General features: G+C 35.2%; 1 protein-coding gene across 1 annotated transcript in view; it reads left to right on the top strand.

The window, feature by feature from the left end:
• hdac4 (histone deacetylase 4) overlaps positions 1-20,194 on the top strand; it is a 293,442-nt gene that overhangs the window by 163,038 nt on the left and 110,210 nt on the right. Inside the window, exons 5-7 of the mRNA XM_073854701.1 lie at positions 4,225-4,375; positions 7,059-7,179; positions 11,475-11,593. Coding sequence (XP_073710802.1) covers positions 4,225-4,375; positions 7,059-7,179; positions 11,475-11,593 — 391 coding nt within the window. The remainder of the gene's footprint in view (positions 1-4,224; positions 4,376-7,058; positions 7,180-11,474; positions 11,594-20,194) is intronic.

The raw sequence follows: 20,194 nt of genomic DNA, 5'->3' as shown, positions 1-20,194 counted from the left end.
CAGCCCATATTTTAGTAATATTAATGCAAATAACCAACCAGTTAATAGTGAGAATTGGAAACTAGTGTTACCATTATTCTTATCAACTCACCAAATAATATTTAAAGTGATAAGGATACATAAGAACAGGCCTTTTTACCTTAGACTTTTGGTTAAACTATTGTATTATATAATTGTCCTACAGTCCATACACAGTATTTCGTTTTTAAGGGAAAAGTAATTAAATTACAATAAGTAATTACTTAGTAACACCCAACACTGTCCCTGCCAATGACAAGTTTTTACGGCAATCCATATTTCCGCTATTACCGACTAGCTGGCACTCTTATCCAACTTATAAAACATTTAAGTATCCAATGATCCAACAACAGTAAAAACTCTGTGTATGTTCTGATCATCGCTCGAATCTGATCTCTAACAAAAGTCATTTACAAAAATTGTGGTATTTTGAAGAAACCTACCCATATTTGAGAGGTGATTAAAAAAGACAGGATGAAGTTTTTGTTCTTAACCAGAGAGTCTGTTCTTTCATTTGATAGATTGTATGTTTATATATTTAAAGAAGAAGATTTTCTGGAAGGCATTAAACTTTTGTGAAAATCTGGCACTGACTGGCTGGTGCTGGCTGGCAACTGTTTTAAATGCTGGCAGGGAAAGAGTTAAAACAACATAACATTTCTCTGTTTACTCTTTATTTGTAGGTATAAGACTTAGTTTGTGGAACAGATTAAATTTCGAATGACTAATAATGTAAACTCATGACTACAAGAGTAAATGAATGAACTGTGGACTACATTAACACCTGGGGTGTGTTCACCCTTTGGCAGGTTTGGTTCAATTACAAAGAACTCTTGCTTAGTTGGTGCGGTTTATTTAAGTTAGTGTGAACACTGCCGTCCGATCCTTGGTCCGCACCAAACAAGATGACCGAGACCGCTGGAAAGGTGGCTCTCAGCCCCCTACCAAATGCACTTTTTAGAGTTGTAATATAGTGCACACATATAGTCAGATATAGACATCTTCAATGTGCTGTGTGAAGATAATTCGAAAAATTCTCCTTTTGTATTGCATGGAAAATTTAACAGCATGCGGGTTTGGAACGATGTGAGGGTGTGTAAATAATGACAGAATTTTCACATCAGGGTGAAATATTCCTTGAAGAGCTCGCTATACCGTGGTCTGGAAAAGAACCACAGCCGTTCCCCTCTCCGCTTCCCATACCTGGCTTTGATTTTCCATGTCTTCGTGCGGATTGCGAGGAATTAAGTTTGTTTGTATGTTTAATGTTAGTTGGAGAGTGTGATTCAGTGGTTTGTGTGTGTTTGTCCACGTTTGGGTGGTTGTCGTGTTGTCATTGGCCTTCTCACTGAGGTTTCAATGGGTCTCATTCACTAATAATTGTGTGTAAAAAGTGTTTCTTTTTAGGCCTGCAAAATATTGCAATATGCACATCGCAATAGTTTGTGGTATATAAATAACTAAATGCTTAGTGCTTGTCTGTGCTCTGACATGTGAGAGGTGTTATATGATTGTAATTTTTAAAATATATTAATTTGTATTTTTGCATATTGTATATTGCATTATTTAATTACTTAGTTGCACAGAAAAGGTCGACATGCAAAATGCAAAGCTTATGTGTAGTCAAATTTTAGCAAAGAGATGGCACACAAATCTTGGTGCTTGTGAGTGCTCTGACATGTGAGAGATGATTGTCGATCAGAAAAATGCGAAACATGTTTGTTATTTGATTTTAAGTTTTTAAATATATTTTAATAAAATTCCTATTAAGTTTATAAACTTTAAGCATTATGATTTTGCATATCGTGTATTGCAGTATTTAGCATAAATGATTGCATTTTTCTTTAATATCGTGCACCCCTGGTTCTTTCTTGCGTGCACAAAAAAGGTCGGCACGGAAAATTTATAAAAGCTTATGTGTTTTGTTATTTGATTTTAAGTTTTTAAATATATTTAAATAAAATTCCTATTTTTATGATTTTGCATATTGTATATTGCATTATTTAGCATAAGTTATTGCATTTTTCTTTCGTGCACCTCTGGTTCATACTTGCATGCACAAAAAAGGTCGGCACGGAAAATGTATGCCGAATCCGTACCAAGTGTGTATGCATCTATGTGGTTTGAGTTGGTTCAACATTTTTTTTTCACTTTGGCAAACTGCAAGCACAGACGTTTCGATGAATCAGATTTCTGCCTGGAACCGTTGGAGCAGGTACATTCACAAATTCACAGTGAATGAGAGCCATTGTGAGTCCTGCGACTGCAGCGGGGAATGCGAAACTGACTCATGCGGTTGGGCGATGGGCGACTACGATCGCTATGGGAACTCTGTGCTTGGGAAACACCGTGAGCGTGTGAGCTCAGCAGACCTCAGACTTCGTTGTGTTGCCACAGTAAGGTTTTTATCCAATAGGAACGAAGCAACCCCAGCGTGCTATAAATAGCCTCACGGCCCGCAGGCGGTATCAGAGCTAATCTCAGCGCTAAAGGGCTGAAGTCTAACGCAGGGGTTTGATGGATGCTGTGCGTTTGCTGTGACATTTCGCTGATGAGAGGAGGAACAGAACAGATTGGATTTTTCTGCTGTTTCTCACTCGACAAAAGCAAACTGCAGCGATTGTGAAAGAGCCTTTTTTTCTGCTCAGTCTTTTCCAATGAAACATTCGTGGATCATTATTTTGCTTATAGTGTATTAGTCATGCTTGGGGCTGTGAGTTAGTTATGTGTTTATATAATCATCGAAACACAAGTGCATTATTTTGAAATATCTTTTTGAATGTTAATACAAATGTAATGGCTTTATCTGTTTTGATAATCAGTAAAGCAACATTTTTGCCTAGTGAACCAAACAGTGTTTAACAATTAGACTTTGAAATAAATGAATTGATTCAATATAATAAATACAATTAATAATAAGTAACATTTAATTATATTCTATGTTTCAAACCAGCTTTACATTATCTAAGAGCAAATAGAGTAGATACATAACAAAAAACTGTAGCACTCTACAATAAGTTTTTTTTTAACATTAGTAAATTAATTAGCTTACATGAACTAACAATATAGTTTTTTTAAAGTTAATTAATCTTTGGTAGTTAATTTTAGATACATTAACTAATGTTAACAATTATGAATTTTGATTTTAAAATGTGTTAGTAAATGCTAAAATTTTCATGAACTAAGATGAATAAATGATGTAGAAGTATTGTTCATTATTACTTAATTTTGGCTAATGCATTAACATGCTTTTGAAGAAATTATATAAAACTATAGTGCATCACAACATTTTTTTAAAAAAGTGCACGACAAATTAGCAAAAATACCATATAATACCCAACTGTTAATAATAATTAACTGTCTCTGGAATTTGTATTTATTCTGTGAAATAAAAGCTTTACATAATGAGTAAAATGGGACATTTCACAAGACTTTTTTAATATGTCAAATAAATCGTTGGTGTCCCCAGAGTACACGTGTGTAGTTCTAGCTCAAAATACCATATAGATTTATTTTAACATGTTAAAATTGGCACTTTGTAGGTGTGAGCAAAAATTTACCATTTTGGGGTGTGTCCTTTCAAATGCAAATGAATTAATCATTGCAGTGCCGTGGTTGAATAGTGCAGATTAAGGGGCAGTATTATCCCCTTCTGACATCACAAGGGGAGCCAAATGACCTATTTTTTCCACATGCTTGCAGAGAATGGTTTACCAAAACTAAGAAACATGGATTAAATCTTTATCACATTTTTTTAGGTCGATAGAAGCACTGGGGACCCAATTATTGCACTTAAACATTGAAAAAGTCAGATGTCCCCTTTAATAGTAAGCAGTGGTGAGGTCTGTCTGTGTGCTTTTCTGATATTACCCATCACAGCCCAGTAATGGATGGGACTGCTGAGCTGAATGTCTTTCAGAGAGTAAATGGAGTTAAAATGAAACACTATACAAAATGGCTGCATTTTCAAGACCCTGTGTGATAGAGATTAGCATCATTTGTTGAGTTGATGGCATGCAGTGGTTTTATTGGACGTAAGCATGCCACATAAAATGCATTTTTATGCACATTTATGCAAAACAGCAAGATATATAAATGTTGTTATGGAATTATTTCCATTCTTTTAATAGAACATCAATGTACAACATGCAAACATTATGGTGATTCGTCTTGCCATGTTGAATAATGAGTGATGTTTCTCCTCAGCATCAGCAGGACCTCCTGGCCCTGAAACATCAGCAGGAGCTGTTGGAGCACCAGAGGAAGATGGAGAGACATCGTCAGGAGCAAGAGATGGAGAAACAGCAACGGGAGCAAAAGCTTCAGTTACTGAAGAACAAAGAACGCGGCCAAGAGAGTAAGTGTTCGTAATTTTTAGGGCGGGGTATTGGAAAGGGCCTCACGAAACGATACGTATCACGATACAATACAATACGTTGCATGTTGCGATATATTGCAATACTTTTTCTTTTTTTATCCAAAATGTAAAAAAAATAGAGCTAAATTATTTTTTTAACTTTTTTTTAAAGCCAAAGTGCTTCCACATGTCTGCTTTGAAAGCTGCAGGTGTTTTTACATTTTCTGCCATTTTCTCACTCCCGCTAACTTCTGAGACATTGGCCGAACGGTTGTATATGACAGACAACTGGACAGTGACAACTACAGCAGCGGCAGAGGAGGTCATTTGACGCACACAGAGGGATTTGATGTTTTTTTTTTGTTTTTTTTTAATATCGATAGTAGAGATTGAAATATCGATACACATATTGATTTTTTTTTCACAGCCCTAGTAATTTTACATTTACATATAGTTTTTCAGCAAACTTACATGTACAAATGAGAGAACATTTTACGTCATTCTGTCTTTTATTAAGATCATTGGCACTTAGATGTTTGCCGAATGTCAACCTTATTATGAAAAACAAAGTTTTTACCCAAAGTTTTTAACCATACTGATATCTCCGATGTCAGTATTTGATGGTTTAAATATCCATGCAAATTCTATTTTTATTATTATTCATATTTAGTAAGTGCAAATTTTTGAATTGTAACATCCATAACGGAGAAATGTCACGTCCGTAACGCTGTTTCTTCCTCATAAATGTGCATACAAAACTTAAAATTAAATAAATATTAAATGTTCCTAAAAAAAAGCTAAAAGCTATCCCTTCTCCATTTGTTGGGCATTGCTTATGGTTTGTGCCATTTAACTCTTTCCCCGCCATTGACGAATTATCTCATCAATTAAGAGAAAACAGTTTCCTGCTATTGACGTCTCCTGACGAGTTTTTACGGTAATCTGTAATCTGTAAAAAAAAAAACTAGATGGGATATTACCCAATTTAAAAAAACTGAAGCAAAAAAATATTTTATTAATTTTAAACTCTGTGTATTTTTTAAAATCATTATGAATCTGATCTCGTAACAAAATTCATTTACAAAAATGCTGATATTTCAGCTTTTTGCTCAAAATTTGGTATTTTTGAAATTACCTACCCTTATTTAAGAGGTTATAAAAAGAGACCCGGTGTCGATTGTTTGAAAGCAGAGGGTCTGTTCTTTCTTTTTAAATATATTGCATGTTTATATATTTATACAAAAAAAATCATGGAAGGCATTTTGTGAAACTTTTGTGAAAATCACAAAAAATGCGGCAACTTTTTTAAAAATGCGGGTAGGAATTAGTTAATTTACAGAAGACTTTTTTTTTTTTTTTTTTTGTCACATCTATAACGCATGCATGTTTCCCTCATCTAAAATAGAAAACATGAGTATAGACTGATATTTTTTCTGATGTCTATATTTTTCTAACTCTATAAACAGATGGTGCAATAGTGCTGGGCAAAGATTAATCGCGATTAATCGCATACAAAATAAAAGTGCATTTTTGCCTAATATATGTGTCTGTACTGTGTGTAATTATTATGTATATTTAAACACACACAAATACCATATATTAATTTCAGAAATTTTTATTTATATATCCATTTTATTGTTAATATTTAATATAGAATATATACAAATATAAATAAATATATATATACACATGTAAATGTTTCTTAAATACTACATACATGAATGTGTGTATTTTTATATACATAATAATTACACACAGTGCACACTTATATATTATGCTAAAAAAATCACTTTTATTTTGTATGCGATTAATCACGATTAATCACAATTAATCTTTGCCCAGCACTAAGGTAATAAATGCATTTTTAGAGAATTTTTGGAAAATGTCATATTCATAACATTGGAATTGCTCAAATGAAGCCCTGCCTTCCAGTAAAAATGAGAAGTTTATTATTAAGCATAATATATTTTTAAATATATGATATATATTTCATCTGTACCAAGACTGCTTCAGTTACAATAGATGGCTTATTTTTATTTATTAATGTTGTCAGTGAGTCAGTAACACAATGGTCACCTGTTGGCTGCGAGGTGCCTTTGTCGTCTGACAACACAGATGTGAGCGCACACCAGCGATCGCCTTCGGGGACTTGTTTGCACTCGATGGGAAAGGTGGTAATTGAAGAGCGATCTGTGAGAATGAATCTCTCTGAAGTGTTTCTTTCAGAGCGAGAACAATAGCGACAAAAAAGAAAGACGTCTATCGTATTCCCAGTGGAATTATGTGCAAAGACTTCGCTTTCCATTTAAGAGATGAAGGAACCGTTTCTGTCCGATGTTAAGAGATATCAGCACTCGCTCGAAAAAGCTGTTTATCGACATCAGAAAACAAGTGTCAGCCTTTGTAGTCATCATCACAGACGTGCAGTGTGTCCGTATGATCAATCGGGCACCGAAAGATCTTCCCCGTCTCACGCTGAAAAGACTATTAAGATCGCTTTGTAAAAGAAATTACAGCAAATTGCAGGGCCTGGAAATCGACTGTCACAAATGCATAAAACCTCACCCAGGGCTTTTAGAGAAATCAAGCTCATTTTAACACAGCCTGCGTCTGCGGGAATGTCATTAATGCCCAGCTGGTTGGATATTTGCAACCTACATGAATTGTGATCTGTGATTGACAGGTGCAGTGGCGAGTACAGAGGTGAAGATGAGGTTACAGGAGTTTGTCCTGAATAAGAAGAAAGCTCTGGCACAGAGAAGCCTGAACCACTGCCGGCCCAATGACCCGCGCTACTGGTATGGGTGAGTATCATAAAATTCGAGCGTGCGAAGACTTGCAAAGCCGATGCCTGATATTATCAATATATATAATGGACTCCAGCAGTTCCTTAATACTGTTTTGTTTTATTTGACTGTTTTGTTTTAACACAAAAAAGATGATGACTGTCACCTCTGGATTAAAAAATATAAATAGTTTTGACATCTTTCTTATGTGAAAGATGAAAGAGAAGTGGAGGAGGTTTGTAAATTGCTGTGGAAGCGAATATGGGTGTGTTTGTCCTCGCCAACCCTTCACACTTCACTTCAACTGTGGGCTTAAAAGAACACTGAAAGGTTTTTAGCTCTTTCATCAACCACATATCTGGCAAAATGTCAATTACCAGAGAAATTTTTTTTATTTAAAGTAAAGAAATGTGTTGCATTTAATTATTTACAGTGAAATTTAAAGGTTTAGTCCATTTTCTTAAAACAAATCCAGGTAATTTACTCACCACCATGTCATCCAAAATGTTGATTTTTCTCATTTTAATGGACTTTAATGGACCCCAACACTTAACAGTTTTAATGCAGTTTAAAATTGCAGATTCAAAGGACTCTAAACGAATCCAAACGAGGCATAATGGTCTTATCTAGTGAAACGATTGTCTCTTTTGGCAAGAAAAATTAAAAATATGCACTTTTAAAACACAACTTCTCGTCTTTCTCTGGTCGTGTGACGTGCCAGCGCGACCTCACGTAATATGCCATCACGTCAAGAGGTCATGGATGACGTATCGAAACTACGCCCCAGTGTTTACAAGTGTGGAGGACCGTTCAGACGTTGTTGTATGTCGAATGATACTAATTAATGTCTTTGTGTCAGTTTATTGTTTAAAATGTCCGCAAAAGTTGCTTTTCACATATGTAACGTGACCTTTTGATGTCATTACGCAATTACGTGAGGTCGCGTTGGCTTGTAACACAGCCGGAGGAAGAAGAGAAGTTGTGGATTAAAAGTGCATATTTAAAAAAAAAATTAAATGACAATCGTCATAGATAAGACCCTTGTGCCTCGTTTGGGATCGTTTAGAGTCCTTTGAAGCTGCGTTAAAACTGCAATTTTAAACTGCATTGAAGCTGTTGGGTGTTGGGGTCCATTATAGTCCATTAAAATGAAAAAAATCCTGGAATGTTTTCCTCAAAAAACATAATTTCTTCTCGACTGAACAAAGTAAAGAAATCAACATTTTGGATGGCATGGTGGTGAGTAAATTATCTGGATTTTTTTTAAAGAAAATTGGCTAATCCTTTAACAGGCACAGCGTTCCGGAGGTTTAAAAGCATACAGTAAATATGACACACGTAATTTTGTTGACGCATTTACATAAATTACCCAGGAAAAACCTGTTTAGCATAATAATGTTTCTCGTAAGAAAAAAAGTGGTTTTATTTAGGAAACCACGTGAACTGTTATAATCATTGCCTGGCCTTGTGTACATCAAGTGCTTTACTGTAACCACGTTTTCTCCAAATAAGGGTTGAATTGAAATAATAATTTTGTAGACAAATGCTGCGGATACATCACTAAACCTCTGAATGTGTTCACATAGCAGTGTTTGAGTTGTTTATAAAAGATCCTGAGTATGGTTGTTGTGCATAAGTTCGGACATACTAGCTAGAACCCCTAAACGTATGCAGTGCCAATATTACAGCATTAGTTTATATATCTACTTGTACGTGGACTTGTAAAACATACCTCCCCTCTTTAACTACAAGATGATTGTGGTGATGGTTGAACAAAATGTGTATGGGAGAGCGGGTCACAAAGTAACGCTTTTTGGCTTTGGTTCTATCATTCAAAAAATATTCGATTTTTTTTTTACACAATCAACACACACATCTCTGCTACAAATGAACACTTAAAGTTTGATTGTGGGACCTAACGTTATCGTACAATTAAACTGAAAGTGACAGGAGTGCAAACGTTACGACTTACCCCATAGGTGCGCTTAATTGTAACAAACTGAGGGTTTGTTGTAACACCTGCGTGAAAATTAATTCAATCAAATTCTGTCTATATTCTAAATGTGGATATTGTTTATATATCTGCCTATAATAGATAGATATCCACACATTCATCCATCCATGATCCTTCATCTAACCATCCTTGTATTATGGAGCAATGCATATAAGGGTCAGTGACAAAAACGGTTTGGCAAGATGAGAAATTCCAAAATCTTAAAAAAAAAACTTGTTTTAAAAGCACGCATCAGGTTTATTTCAATGCACATATTGTATTTATGTTAATTTTATGCAATAAAAAATACATTTGCACCATTTTTATAAAAGTTAAGACTGAATGGACCTGAAAATTGCACCAAAGAATGAGAAATATAAAAAATGTTACCCACCTTTATGGCGTATAAGCGTAATCAAGCATAAAAAATTCTTTTATATTTAATTTTAATATTTTTTATGTAATTATCATTTTGTAAATTTGAATGCGTTTTTGTTATATTTGTCTTGATGCTGAAAACGGCTCTGTTGACGTAAAATGAATGTAAAAAAAATTAGATGATTATATTTTATTCCACATTTTTAATGAATTATAAATTATATTTATATTTTCATTTAAAAAATACTAGTTACACCAATTGACACAGACCGGTTAAACCACATTGACATTTTTGCAATTATCCCCCAAATATTCTTTCAAAATAAAATAAAACCAGAAATTTTACACTTGAAAGAGAATGTATGCAAGCAATCTGCAATTTTTTTTTTTATTTTAAGCTTTTTACATTTAATTGAACCATATGGAGACAAAATAGTTAACGTCACGTCATTGACACATAAATAGATATTTTTGAAAAGGCCACACAATTAAGACAAAAAATTATACTTGTGTGTTATTTCTCCTGATATTGTATTAACAGTAATTATTTTGATTAATAGTATTTACATTGTTTTTATTGTCACTGTTTACCTGAGGCTTAATTGTAAAACTGTGTGACAACTAACCCCGCTGTGTAAAAATGTTTTCAATAACAGCTATCAATTACTAGAAGTTGCTGAAATCAAAATGGTGTTATGTTTTAGGTAACAAGACAGTGATTAAAATAATATACGTTTGGATTTGATGACTGACACATATCTCAGAAATCGAAGAAAAAAAAAACGTGAGACAAAGAGATATTTCGCAAAGACACATTAAAACTTTTCACAAATTCACAGGAGATCTTCTGACAGTAAGAGAAAAAGACCAAAAGCAGTTTGCTTGACCCTGTATAAATATATAAAGTAGCCATATTAGAATTAACCCCTTGTTAGTTTGTGCCCCACTCACCTCTATGTATCGCACTGAATACAACAACACAAAACCAGGCAGTATTCATAAGTGCTGTGATTGGCTATTTGCCCTGTCAATGAACTATTGATCCTCCATTCTCTCAGCAACCTGTCTACACTTTATCTTATTAGGCTTAAACTGGTGGAAATGGGTGGTGTGATAAAAAGAATGAAAGAACTCTCAGCAACTTTCAAACATATTCACCCTGAATGAAATATGAGAAAATTATGTTTAGCAAGCACTCAGCTTAGATAAATAAAAAGTGCACCTGTCTTGTTTTGATAATCAAGACACCTGCAGTGCTTATCCATCATTTGTTGTTGATACTCCAAATCTGACTTTTGCTACTTAAAAACACATAGTAGTTACAAATAATGCTACACTGAATTTACAATGAAGAAGTGTACAAAATAGTGCATAAACTTTGATTTGCATGTGTTGCATTATGAGATCCAGTCTAGGACAAATAGCTAGACGCATTTGCGTTCGCCTTTTGCATAGATTATATGTCATGCCCTTTCAGTACCTTCCAATTCTAGTCCACAGCATCAAGATTAAAGCATTTAAACTAGATCTGAGTGATTTCTATAAAACAGGTCATTTGAGCTTATGGCCCTGCAGCCTGTTTGAGATGAGCTAAAGATTAAGTCCTCAGCTCTGGGAGTATGCCAGCTAACCTACTATGTCAAATAATTAGTTTTTCCTTGTTTAGAGAGAACTAATCCTTGTATTTTCTCTGCTCTGAATGGGAACAGTAGTTCTTATGTTAGATGTACTCAGTTTGTTGGTAAACAGAAAGATGCCCTGCCTTTCTTAGGCCACATTGATGCATTACGGGTGATCCGATTCCGCATTTCCATTAGTTGGCAGAAAATGTCCCAGTGCTGGGAATTAGGAGCAGCTGTGTTGGAAATGTCCTCAAATGCACATATTTTGAAGACCTGTGCTTGTGAATGCACTCATGTGTGCGATGTGATTTGTTCCACAGGAAAACTCAACACAGCTCCCTAGACCAGAGCTCACCACCTCAAACAGGGATATCCACTTACAACCACCCGGTGCTGGGAATGTACGACACCAAAGATGACTTCCCGCTCCGCAAGACAGGTAAGTCATATCGTGATGGGGTTGTTGGCTTAGACTCCAAACAGAAATGCAAAACTAAGGATTTTTTTTAAACAGGTAACACTTTGCTCCATTGGTGGGACAAAGAGATCTCGTCTCAATTTCACGCCATTGGTTGAGTCAGTGTTGCTATGAGATGCCAAACAAACAGAGCGATGTTTTGATAGTGCCACAGAGGACAAATACACAGGAAAACCAAGTCAAAGCATTTCTGAATGAGTTATGTTGGCATTGCAGATATAAGTTGGCTGGTTGGTGTGGGGGTAGTGGTTCAGGATGGGAATTTATACTGTCATCTAAGCAAAGAATGTCGAGCCACAAGAGAGAAAACTGATTGTTATAAACATACTTCTACACTGCAAAAAATTATTTTCAAGAAAAAAAATTCTTAGTATTTTGGTCTTGTTTTCAGTAAAAAATATCTAAAAATTCTTAAATTAAGATGCTTTTTTGATGAGCAAAACGACCCAAGAAAATAAGTCTAGTTTTTGAACCAAAAATATCAAATTTAAGTGATTTTGTGCATAAAACAAGAAAAAAATCTGCCAATGGGGTAAGCAAAAAAAAAAAAAAATTCTAGAAAAATTTGCATACTCCTTTTTTTTTGCTTGTTTTATGCACAAAATCACCTAAATTTGATATTTTTGATCTTAAAACTAGACTTATTTTCTTGGGTAGTTTTGCTCATCAAGAAAAAGCAACTTAATTGAAGAATTTTTAGATATTTTTACTGAAAACAAGAAAAAAAAAATACTAAGATTTTTTTTCTTGAAAATCATTTTCGCAGTGTAGAAACACTTCTGTGATTAACAGCAAAGATAATACATATAACAAGATTGGGCATTGCGATTACTGTGAATGGGGGAAGTGCAATGCTGTGGCGAATGAAGTCCTGGCCTTTCAGTAAAATGAACCAATCACCAATCAATACGGGGAGGGGCACTTTATTGAGTCTTATGTAGGGTTCACACCAGATGCGGTAGAGGCGGCAAGCGTGAGTGATTTAAATGTTAAGTCAAGCAAAGACGCGATTAGGCATCGTGCGGTGTGGTACGCGCGGTAGGTGCGGCACAGAAGACCCCGAAAAATTAGCGTTGCCGCGGGAAACGCGTGAGTTGACAAATCTGAACTTTGTCGCAGAAGCCCCTCCCATGACGCGAATTTCCATGTGAATGTCTTGAATGACTAGAATTTCACGCACGGTTTTCACGCGCAAATGAAGCGTCCAACTACTCGCAAATAGCGGATTTTTGCCGGTGTGAACGCAGAATTATGATACGTTTTTAAACCTGTGCACTTGTGCAGTAGTTGAAATGTCCTCAAAACAAGGTGGTTTTAGCCAAATTCAAGCTTTGAGTTACAGTTGGGACAGGACACTTGTCACAGGTTTAGTTGTTGGTCAGTGATTATAGCAAATGATTTTAGAGATATCTGACTTTCCCTATTCAAGTACATTAGACTTTAAGTCTTGCATGACTGAAAAAAACTGCCCAGAAGTGTTGCAAAAATGGCTGCCAAGTAGTGCAACTTGCCTATATTGACTGTTAACAAGAACACATATATTAATGTGTGATACCGTTAAATATTTTTGTTATTTGCAAATAAAGAGTAACTCATACCAGATAACTCATTTTTTTTTTTAACATGTTTATTATTATGTAATCATGTTTTTATAGTGTTTAATTGTGCTACTCAGCTGTTTTTTGTTTGTTTGTTATGAAGGCTTAAATCAAAATAAACCAACTGCAGTTTGATATTAATTGGAATGCACAAAAGATTTTTGAAAAATTGAAAAAGTTAAGAGTTATCTGGTTTTGAAAACAAACTCTTCATATGCAAATAACAAACAATATTTATATGGTGAAAAATAAGAAAGCAAAAAATATCTTGCATAAAGAAAATAAAGCCTTCAATGCAAAAAAATACTTTTTTACTTATTTTTTTATTTAATTTTTTTAGTACAAATATTTTAAAATTCTTAATTTAAGATGCATTTTCTTGATGAGCAAAATGACCTAAGAAAATAAGTCTGGTATTTAGACAAAAAACATAACATTTAAGTGATTTTGTGCTTAAAACAAGCACAAAAATCTGCCAGTGGGGTAAGAAAAACTTTTGGCTTAAACACATTATTCAAGAAAATTTCAAGAAGATTTTTCTTACCCCATTGGCAGATATTTTTGCTTGTTTTAAGCACAAATTGACCTAAATGATATATTTTTGGTCTAAAAACTACACTTATTTTCCTAGGTCGTTTTGCTCATCAAGAAAATACATCTTGATTTAAAAATTTGTAGATATTTGTACTGAAAACAAGACAAAAATACTACGTTTTTTGCAGTGTTGTTGTTGGGACCATTGTGATATTTTTCACAATCAAGCACTTCCAAAATTATCAATATTATATATGAAGAGTTTCGTTGCAAAACGAGATAAATCCATTTTTTTACATTTTTGTCAAAACATGTTTATTATTATGTTATCATGTTTTATGGTGCTACTTAGCTGTATTTTTTAAGTTATGAAGGTTTAAATCAAAACAAACTAACTGCAGTTAAATTGATATTAATTGGAATGCACAACCAAAAAAAAAGAGATTTCTGAACAATAAAAAAAATGGTGGTTATCTCGTTTTGCAACGAAACTCTTCATATGTTATTTGATATCTTGTCATTTAATTTCAAACAAATTGCTTGAAATTTGTTTGGTTGTAGTTTCCAACAAATACTACAATGTAGTAATTTTACTTCTTGTAATTTACAATTTTTTAACTTCTTGTCATTTATAATTGCACTATTTTAATAGCGCATCAGATTTTGTATGCCCTAGAGTAATTCAAGGAAAGAACTTTAATATAGAGAAAAATGTGCATAATTGCAATTGTAATTAAAAAATGGCAATGGCAAAGAAATGCCAATGTCTGTAAAATACCCCTGGACTTAAAGTCGCCATGAAATGGAAGTAGCGATTGCCTTATTTTCCCGGTGGTGACGTATATCCGAGCGAAACCGGCTTCTGAAATGAAATACGGGAGGGCTGGATTTGAATTTGTCCATCGAGATCTGATTGGTTCGTTTGAAGTTGGGTCGTGTTGCTTATTGCTAATCGCAGCGATCTTCTCCCGGACCCGCCCAGCGCCCACCTGCCATACCATATGACCGGAAGTAAAGAGAGATCGTTTTGAGGAGGTGAAGAGATTTGCGTTTTTGATAAAAAAAATATATGAGGGCACATGAATATTTTTTTTGAAATAATGAAGCTCACAGATAAGTCGTTTGTAAAAAAAAATCACAATATTCCAAAACAACTTACAGTTTTTCATTTTATTTTCATAGCAACACAAATTTACTCTATGCAAAAAATATATTTCAATATTTCTTTCTTTTTCCTGTAAAATTTTGACCAGGTAAGGTGTGCCTTGGCATGAACCCTGTTGCCCTCTGGTTCGTCACCACAATGCCCACTGTCAGGTCTTTATGGACGATGTGTTAAATATAATTTCCCCCCTCCCTACTGCAGACACTCAAGCACAATTCCCATGCAGACTCATTCAGTCAGGTTTAGGTAGCCTCTTAAGGCCTCTGCGCTCATTAATCACACTGGAAACGGGCCTGTCAGATATCCGCAGTACAACCCTGGGCCTTTAGCACACACAGAAACCTGGTGAGACTGGCGTAATTACAGTACAGGCCTGTGATGGTGAGTGTATTACCATCACAACTGCAGAGAGAAGATGAATGCACCGCATGCTGTTTTCATCAAGCACATTTCAGACCTCAAGGTCCACCTTCAGATTTTAACACTTTTTGAATTCGTTCCCACACCTGCTAGTGGCGTCTCAATTAAGATGTTACAGATCATGTCCTTTTGTTATATGAATGGGATTGTTGAGATGATTTTCCCTTGCAAATACTGTATGTGACAAACAGCACAGGCCAAAGTTGCATATGCTTTCACGAAACCATTGCGATTTTGTTCCTCACATTTTGGTTTTAGATAATTAAATCTTCTTCCTTGTGATAAATATTGTTTTCTTTGGAAAGCAGTTTTTTCTGAGATTCCCATTTTTGTAATGTTGCAGTTTCTAATAAAGTTACAGTACCGGCCAGCTGCTGAGCAACTTGTGTTATTTACATGCCAATGTGTCGGTTTTAACTAATGTTTGGCGCTTGTCGAGTGTTGATTTTGGACTCTACGTTGCACTGTTGCAACATGCAATCCAGAACTTAGTTTGATGTAATGTGGTGTTCACGCAGTTTGTTGTTTTCAAAAGCTGTACGTGTCTTAACCTTTTTAAAATCTTTTTTTTTTATGGTTTTATTTCCCGTCGAAGCTGTTAACGTGGGAAACCAGCAGGAGAATCCAGGCATTGGAATGTCAGGAAAGCGAATCCAATGGTCTGAACTTCAAGCTGTGAAATGTTCTTTGTTTAGTCGTGATGATCGTGTTTGCGGTAAGGTTAGTTTGCGAGCCGATTTCAGCCCTCCCGCTGCAGATAAACCTCAGTTTGCTCTGGCTGGCATGGTGCATTTTTGCAGTGGGGATTTGGAGAAGAAGGGTGGCCCAGACCTTAACCAGAACTGTAACTGTCTCTTTCTCTCTCCACCACCTCTCTCAGGACAGGCAAGAGTTTGTTCTTGCCCGTCTCACATAACCGTAGGACATCTGGAACTTTTGCTCTTGCCAACTGCAGGAAGTACTGTGTTTTTTTAGGAAAGTGAAATTTGCAAATGGCACGCATGGTACAAAGTCGGTTGCTCTTGTGTTTGTGCATCAAGACTTTCTTATAGTTGACACTTTGTTGTCCATTTTAATTGTAGCCTTTTTGTTTCATTAATGCGTTTATAGACTTTGCTGCAAGGTGCGTTTCTGAACTGACATTTTGCAAGCTTTCAGCAGCCGTTATTTTTCATCTGTGACTCGAGTGTTTGCTTTTAGAAATGTCGGCTCGAAATTCATCACAAACAATTATTTGCTTTGAACAGCCTTTGGGTGTCGAGTAATTATGCATCAGTTTCCCTCTAATTTAATCGTAAATAGGACAAAGGCGCTTCGACGGAAAATGTGCTCGTGACGTCACGCGATTCGCAGCGGCTTCGGCTCTCTTCTAATTTGTGCGCCACATGATTCGCCTCGAGGCTACATTAAAGCTCTCCGTGCATTTATGTTGACACGTCAATTTTACTTGAAATTTACAGGATTAAGACGGAGAGGCTGGGGAAATCTGGAAGGAATTGAACTTGAGCTTTAAACACAATTACACTAATCAGCCCGGAGGTTGCAATTTGTGACTTAATACCTGCTAATAACAGCCGGGGTTCATGCTGAAGCAACAGCAGGGCTTTGCCTGGAAGAAGGGAGGAAAGCAAGCATTTGTAGTCTGCTCTTTTGTGTAGTTTTAACTGAAATGTTCAAGCATGCAAAAACATAGATGCCCAACCCAAGTTTGCACAAGGGTGCAAAACCTCTTAAAAGGAAACGGATAGTCTTAATTTTCTGTATGCACATTGTACTTTATATGTGACCCAGTTAAACGGGTTTATTTGTAGCAAAAGCCAAAAATACATCGCATGGGTCAAAATTATTGATTTTTATTTTATGCCAAAAATCATTAGGCTATAAATAGGGATGCATAATGATTAATCACGATTATACCACGGGTCTGTTGAATGCTGCATTCTGATTGGCTGAGAAATGTTCTATGGGTGTTGATTATTTTTCTGTAAACCGCACACCTATCTTTTCAAATGTCTTAAAAATAGGCACCAGAGCAATGTTTGTGGTAACCGTGGTATAAGCGGAATAATTGACTATTTGAAAATGATGCACACCTGCGGTGTAACGGCACTCCGCGTCGCGTCGTGCCGCATTACCACCTTGGTGTGCATTATTTTCTTATAATTCAATGGCCCGTTGTCAATTATTCCTTACTTAATCTATAGCAGAATAAAAGTTTTTGTTTACATCATACATGTGTGTGAACTGTGTATCATATAGATAAATGCACATACATGCATGTATAAATCTAAGAAATGTTTACGTGTATATACATTTGCATATTTATGTATAATTTATATTAGTTATAAATATAAATACTTAAAGCAACAGTATGTAAGAAATGTTTAGCAATTAATCATAAAATGGCCCTGATATGTTGACATGTTGTGTATTTGCCATCAGTTGTGTGATTGCAGTACCAGTTTTAGCCACAAGTTTTGTGATTGCAGTATCAGTCCTAAATACTGTTCCTTTAATATTTTTCTTAAAATTATGCATGCATGTATGCATATTTACATAATTATTATACACAGTTTACACACAAATATGATGTAAACAAAAACATTTAATCTGCTATAGATTATTCGTGATTTTTCGTTATGCATCCCTAGATATAAAGTAAGCATCATGGTCCATAAAGATATTTAGTAAACTACCATAAATATATAAAAAAAAATATCATTAGTAATATGTGTTGCGACTTCATTCAGACAACTTTAAAGTAAATTTTCTCAATATTTTGATTATTTGCACCCTCAGATTCCAGATTTTTTAATAGTTGTATCTCAAATATTGTTCTATACTAACAAACCATAATATCCATGGAAAGCTTATTCATTTATATCATATGATGTATGCAAAAAATTACCCTTATGACTGGTTTTGTGGTCCAGGGTCACATATGACATACATGCTTTTTCTTCATTATTTTGTCCAAGTCGTCAAAATATTTTTGTTTATTTAATATATATTTTATTGTAGGGACACTTGACTTCAATGATTTCTTGACATATACATTTGTCTTTATTACATAAAGAAACAAAGATTTTTTGTGCTGCGTACACACTAATTGAACCATTGCATCCTCGCTCCAGATTACTTGCAGGATTAAATTCGTGTCATGCAAATTTTTCACTTGTGTTGAATATTTACAACTCGCGCAAAAACTCGCTTGAGGCAAATAGGGCGCGTTTTCGCAACAATCGCACCGCCCAGTTTGCATAATTCGCACGGCCCGTCAAGTTTGCGTCTCTTCGCGTCTTTGCATTTACTTTGTATGTAATATACTTGTGCAAACCGTTAAATTCACATTTGGTGTGTACACTGAAAAAAATGATTCATTGAATTTAATCAATTTTTTAAGGTAAGTGGTTGCAATCAATTTATTTAAGCTACATTTAAACAAAAAAGATTAGTAAAGTAAAATAAAATATCAAAGTTTTGTTTAAATGTAGCTTAAATGAATTGATTGCAACCACTTACCTTAAAAAAATGATTAAATTCAATGAATAATTTTTTTCAGTGTACGCCCCATTATTTATTTATTTATTTATTTATTTATTTATTTATTTATTTATTTATTTATTTATTTATTTATTTATTTATTTATTTATTTATTTATTTATTTATTTATTTATTTATTTATTTATTTATTTATTTATTTATTTATAACATCATTCCAGCATCTATGGCTACATTTCATTTTTACATTTAATTCAATGTATACACATTTAGTCCACACAAGTTGATCTATAAAAAATTTGGAAAAGGTTAATTTGGCATCCCCAAATCAGGCCCCAGAAAGGCCTCTGAACCCAGCCAAGGCTCAAACCGGGGACCTTCTTGCTGTGAGGCAACCGTGCTACCCACTGAGCCACCGTGCAGCCCTATGCTAGTTTTATTGTGGTGTTAGACAAACGTATAGACTACTATTCTCTTAAAATGGACATGGAAGAGCCGCGCCCCTGCCCGCACACGCTGTCCACTCAACACAGCTTTTGTTTTCCTTCTAAGAGCTCATTTCCCTTATCTAGATCTAAGTGATTTTTAATAGCTGTAGGGTGATAGCTTCTGTATGTCATTTCCCCTCATCCTGACTTTGTTGTGCTGATAACCTCACGCTGCTGGCACATTCGCAGCATTCTGATCTTCATCTCCTTTTTAGCAACCTTCATCATCCTCATTATTGCTAAAGAAAGACACGTCTTCACCAAAAATGCAACCATGCTCTCTTAAGGATTTACTGGAGACTGTATTGGCTTGTGTCCGTTCTATAGTAGGAATGCAATAAATACCAGCACACTTTCAGTCATGATTGCACCTTATGTTGTATTTTCCAGGTCATTTAAGAACTTCATTGATCCCTTACTTTGTAAAAGTAGTACCGCTTCATCAAACTGCCCAGTAGGGTCACCGTCACCCCTCTCTGAGCCTCGAGAGCCGAGTTTAGGTACAGGCAGACATCAGCAGATATCACGGTCCACTGGAGCAGATGTGTCAAAGTTCGGTCTGTTTTTCGAGCGTACTGTAAGCCACGGTTTTGCCATCTCGGCAGTTTTTAGAGCGAGGCATGAAGTCGTGCCCGCTGCCAAGAAGAAAGCTCATCCATTTCCTCAACAGCTTCTAGCTGTGGCCTGTACTTCCTGCTAATATTATTACAATTCAAAAAGAGGTCAAGCTGTACTGCCGGCCTCTCAAAACAGTGAAGCTGGAAGAGAATTTGTTTCATTATTCTCTGCATTGGATCAATAGCTTTAAATGGGCAACGAAAGTAAATCTATTGAAAGCTTTGGTACTATGAGCTTT

This window comes from Misgurnus anguillicaudatus, chromosome 17, assembly GCF_027580225.2.
Source record: "Misgurnus anguillicaudatus chromosome 17, ASM2758022v2, whole genome shotgun sequence".
Taxonomy (NCBI): domain Eukaryota; kingdom Metazoa; phylum Chordata; class Actinopteri; order Cypriniformes; family Cobitidae; genus Misgurnus; species Misgurnus anguillicaudatus.
The sequence above is the reverse complement of the archived record's forward strand: the minus strand, read 5'-3'. Positions and strand labels throughout refer to the sequence as shown.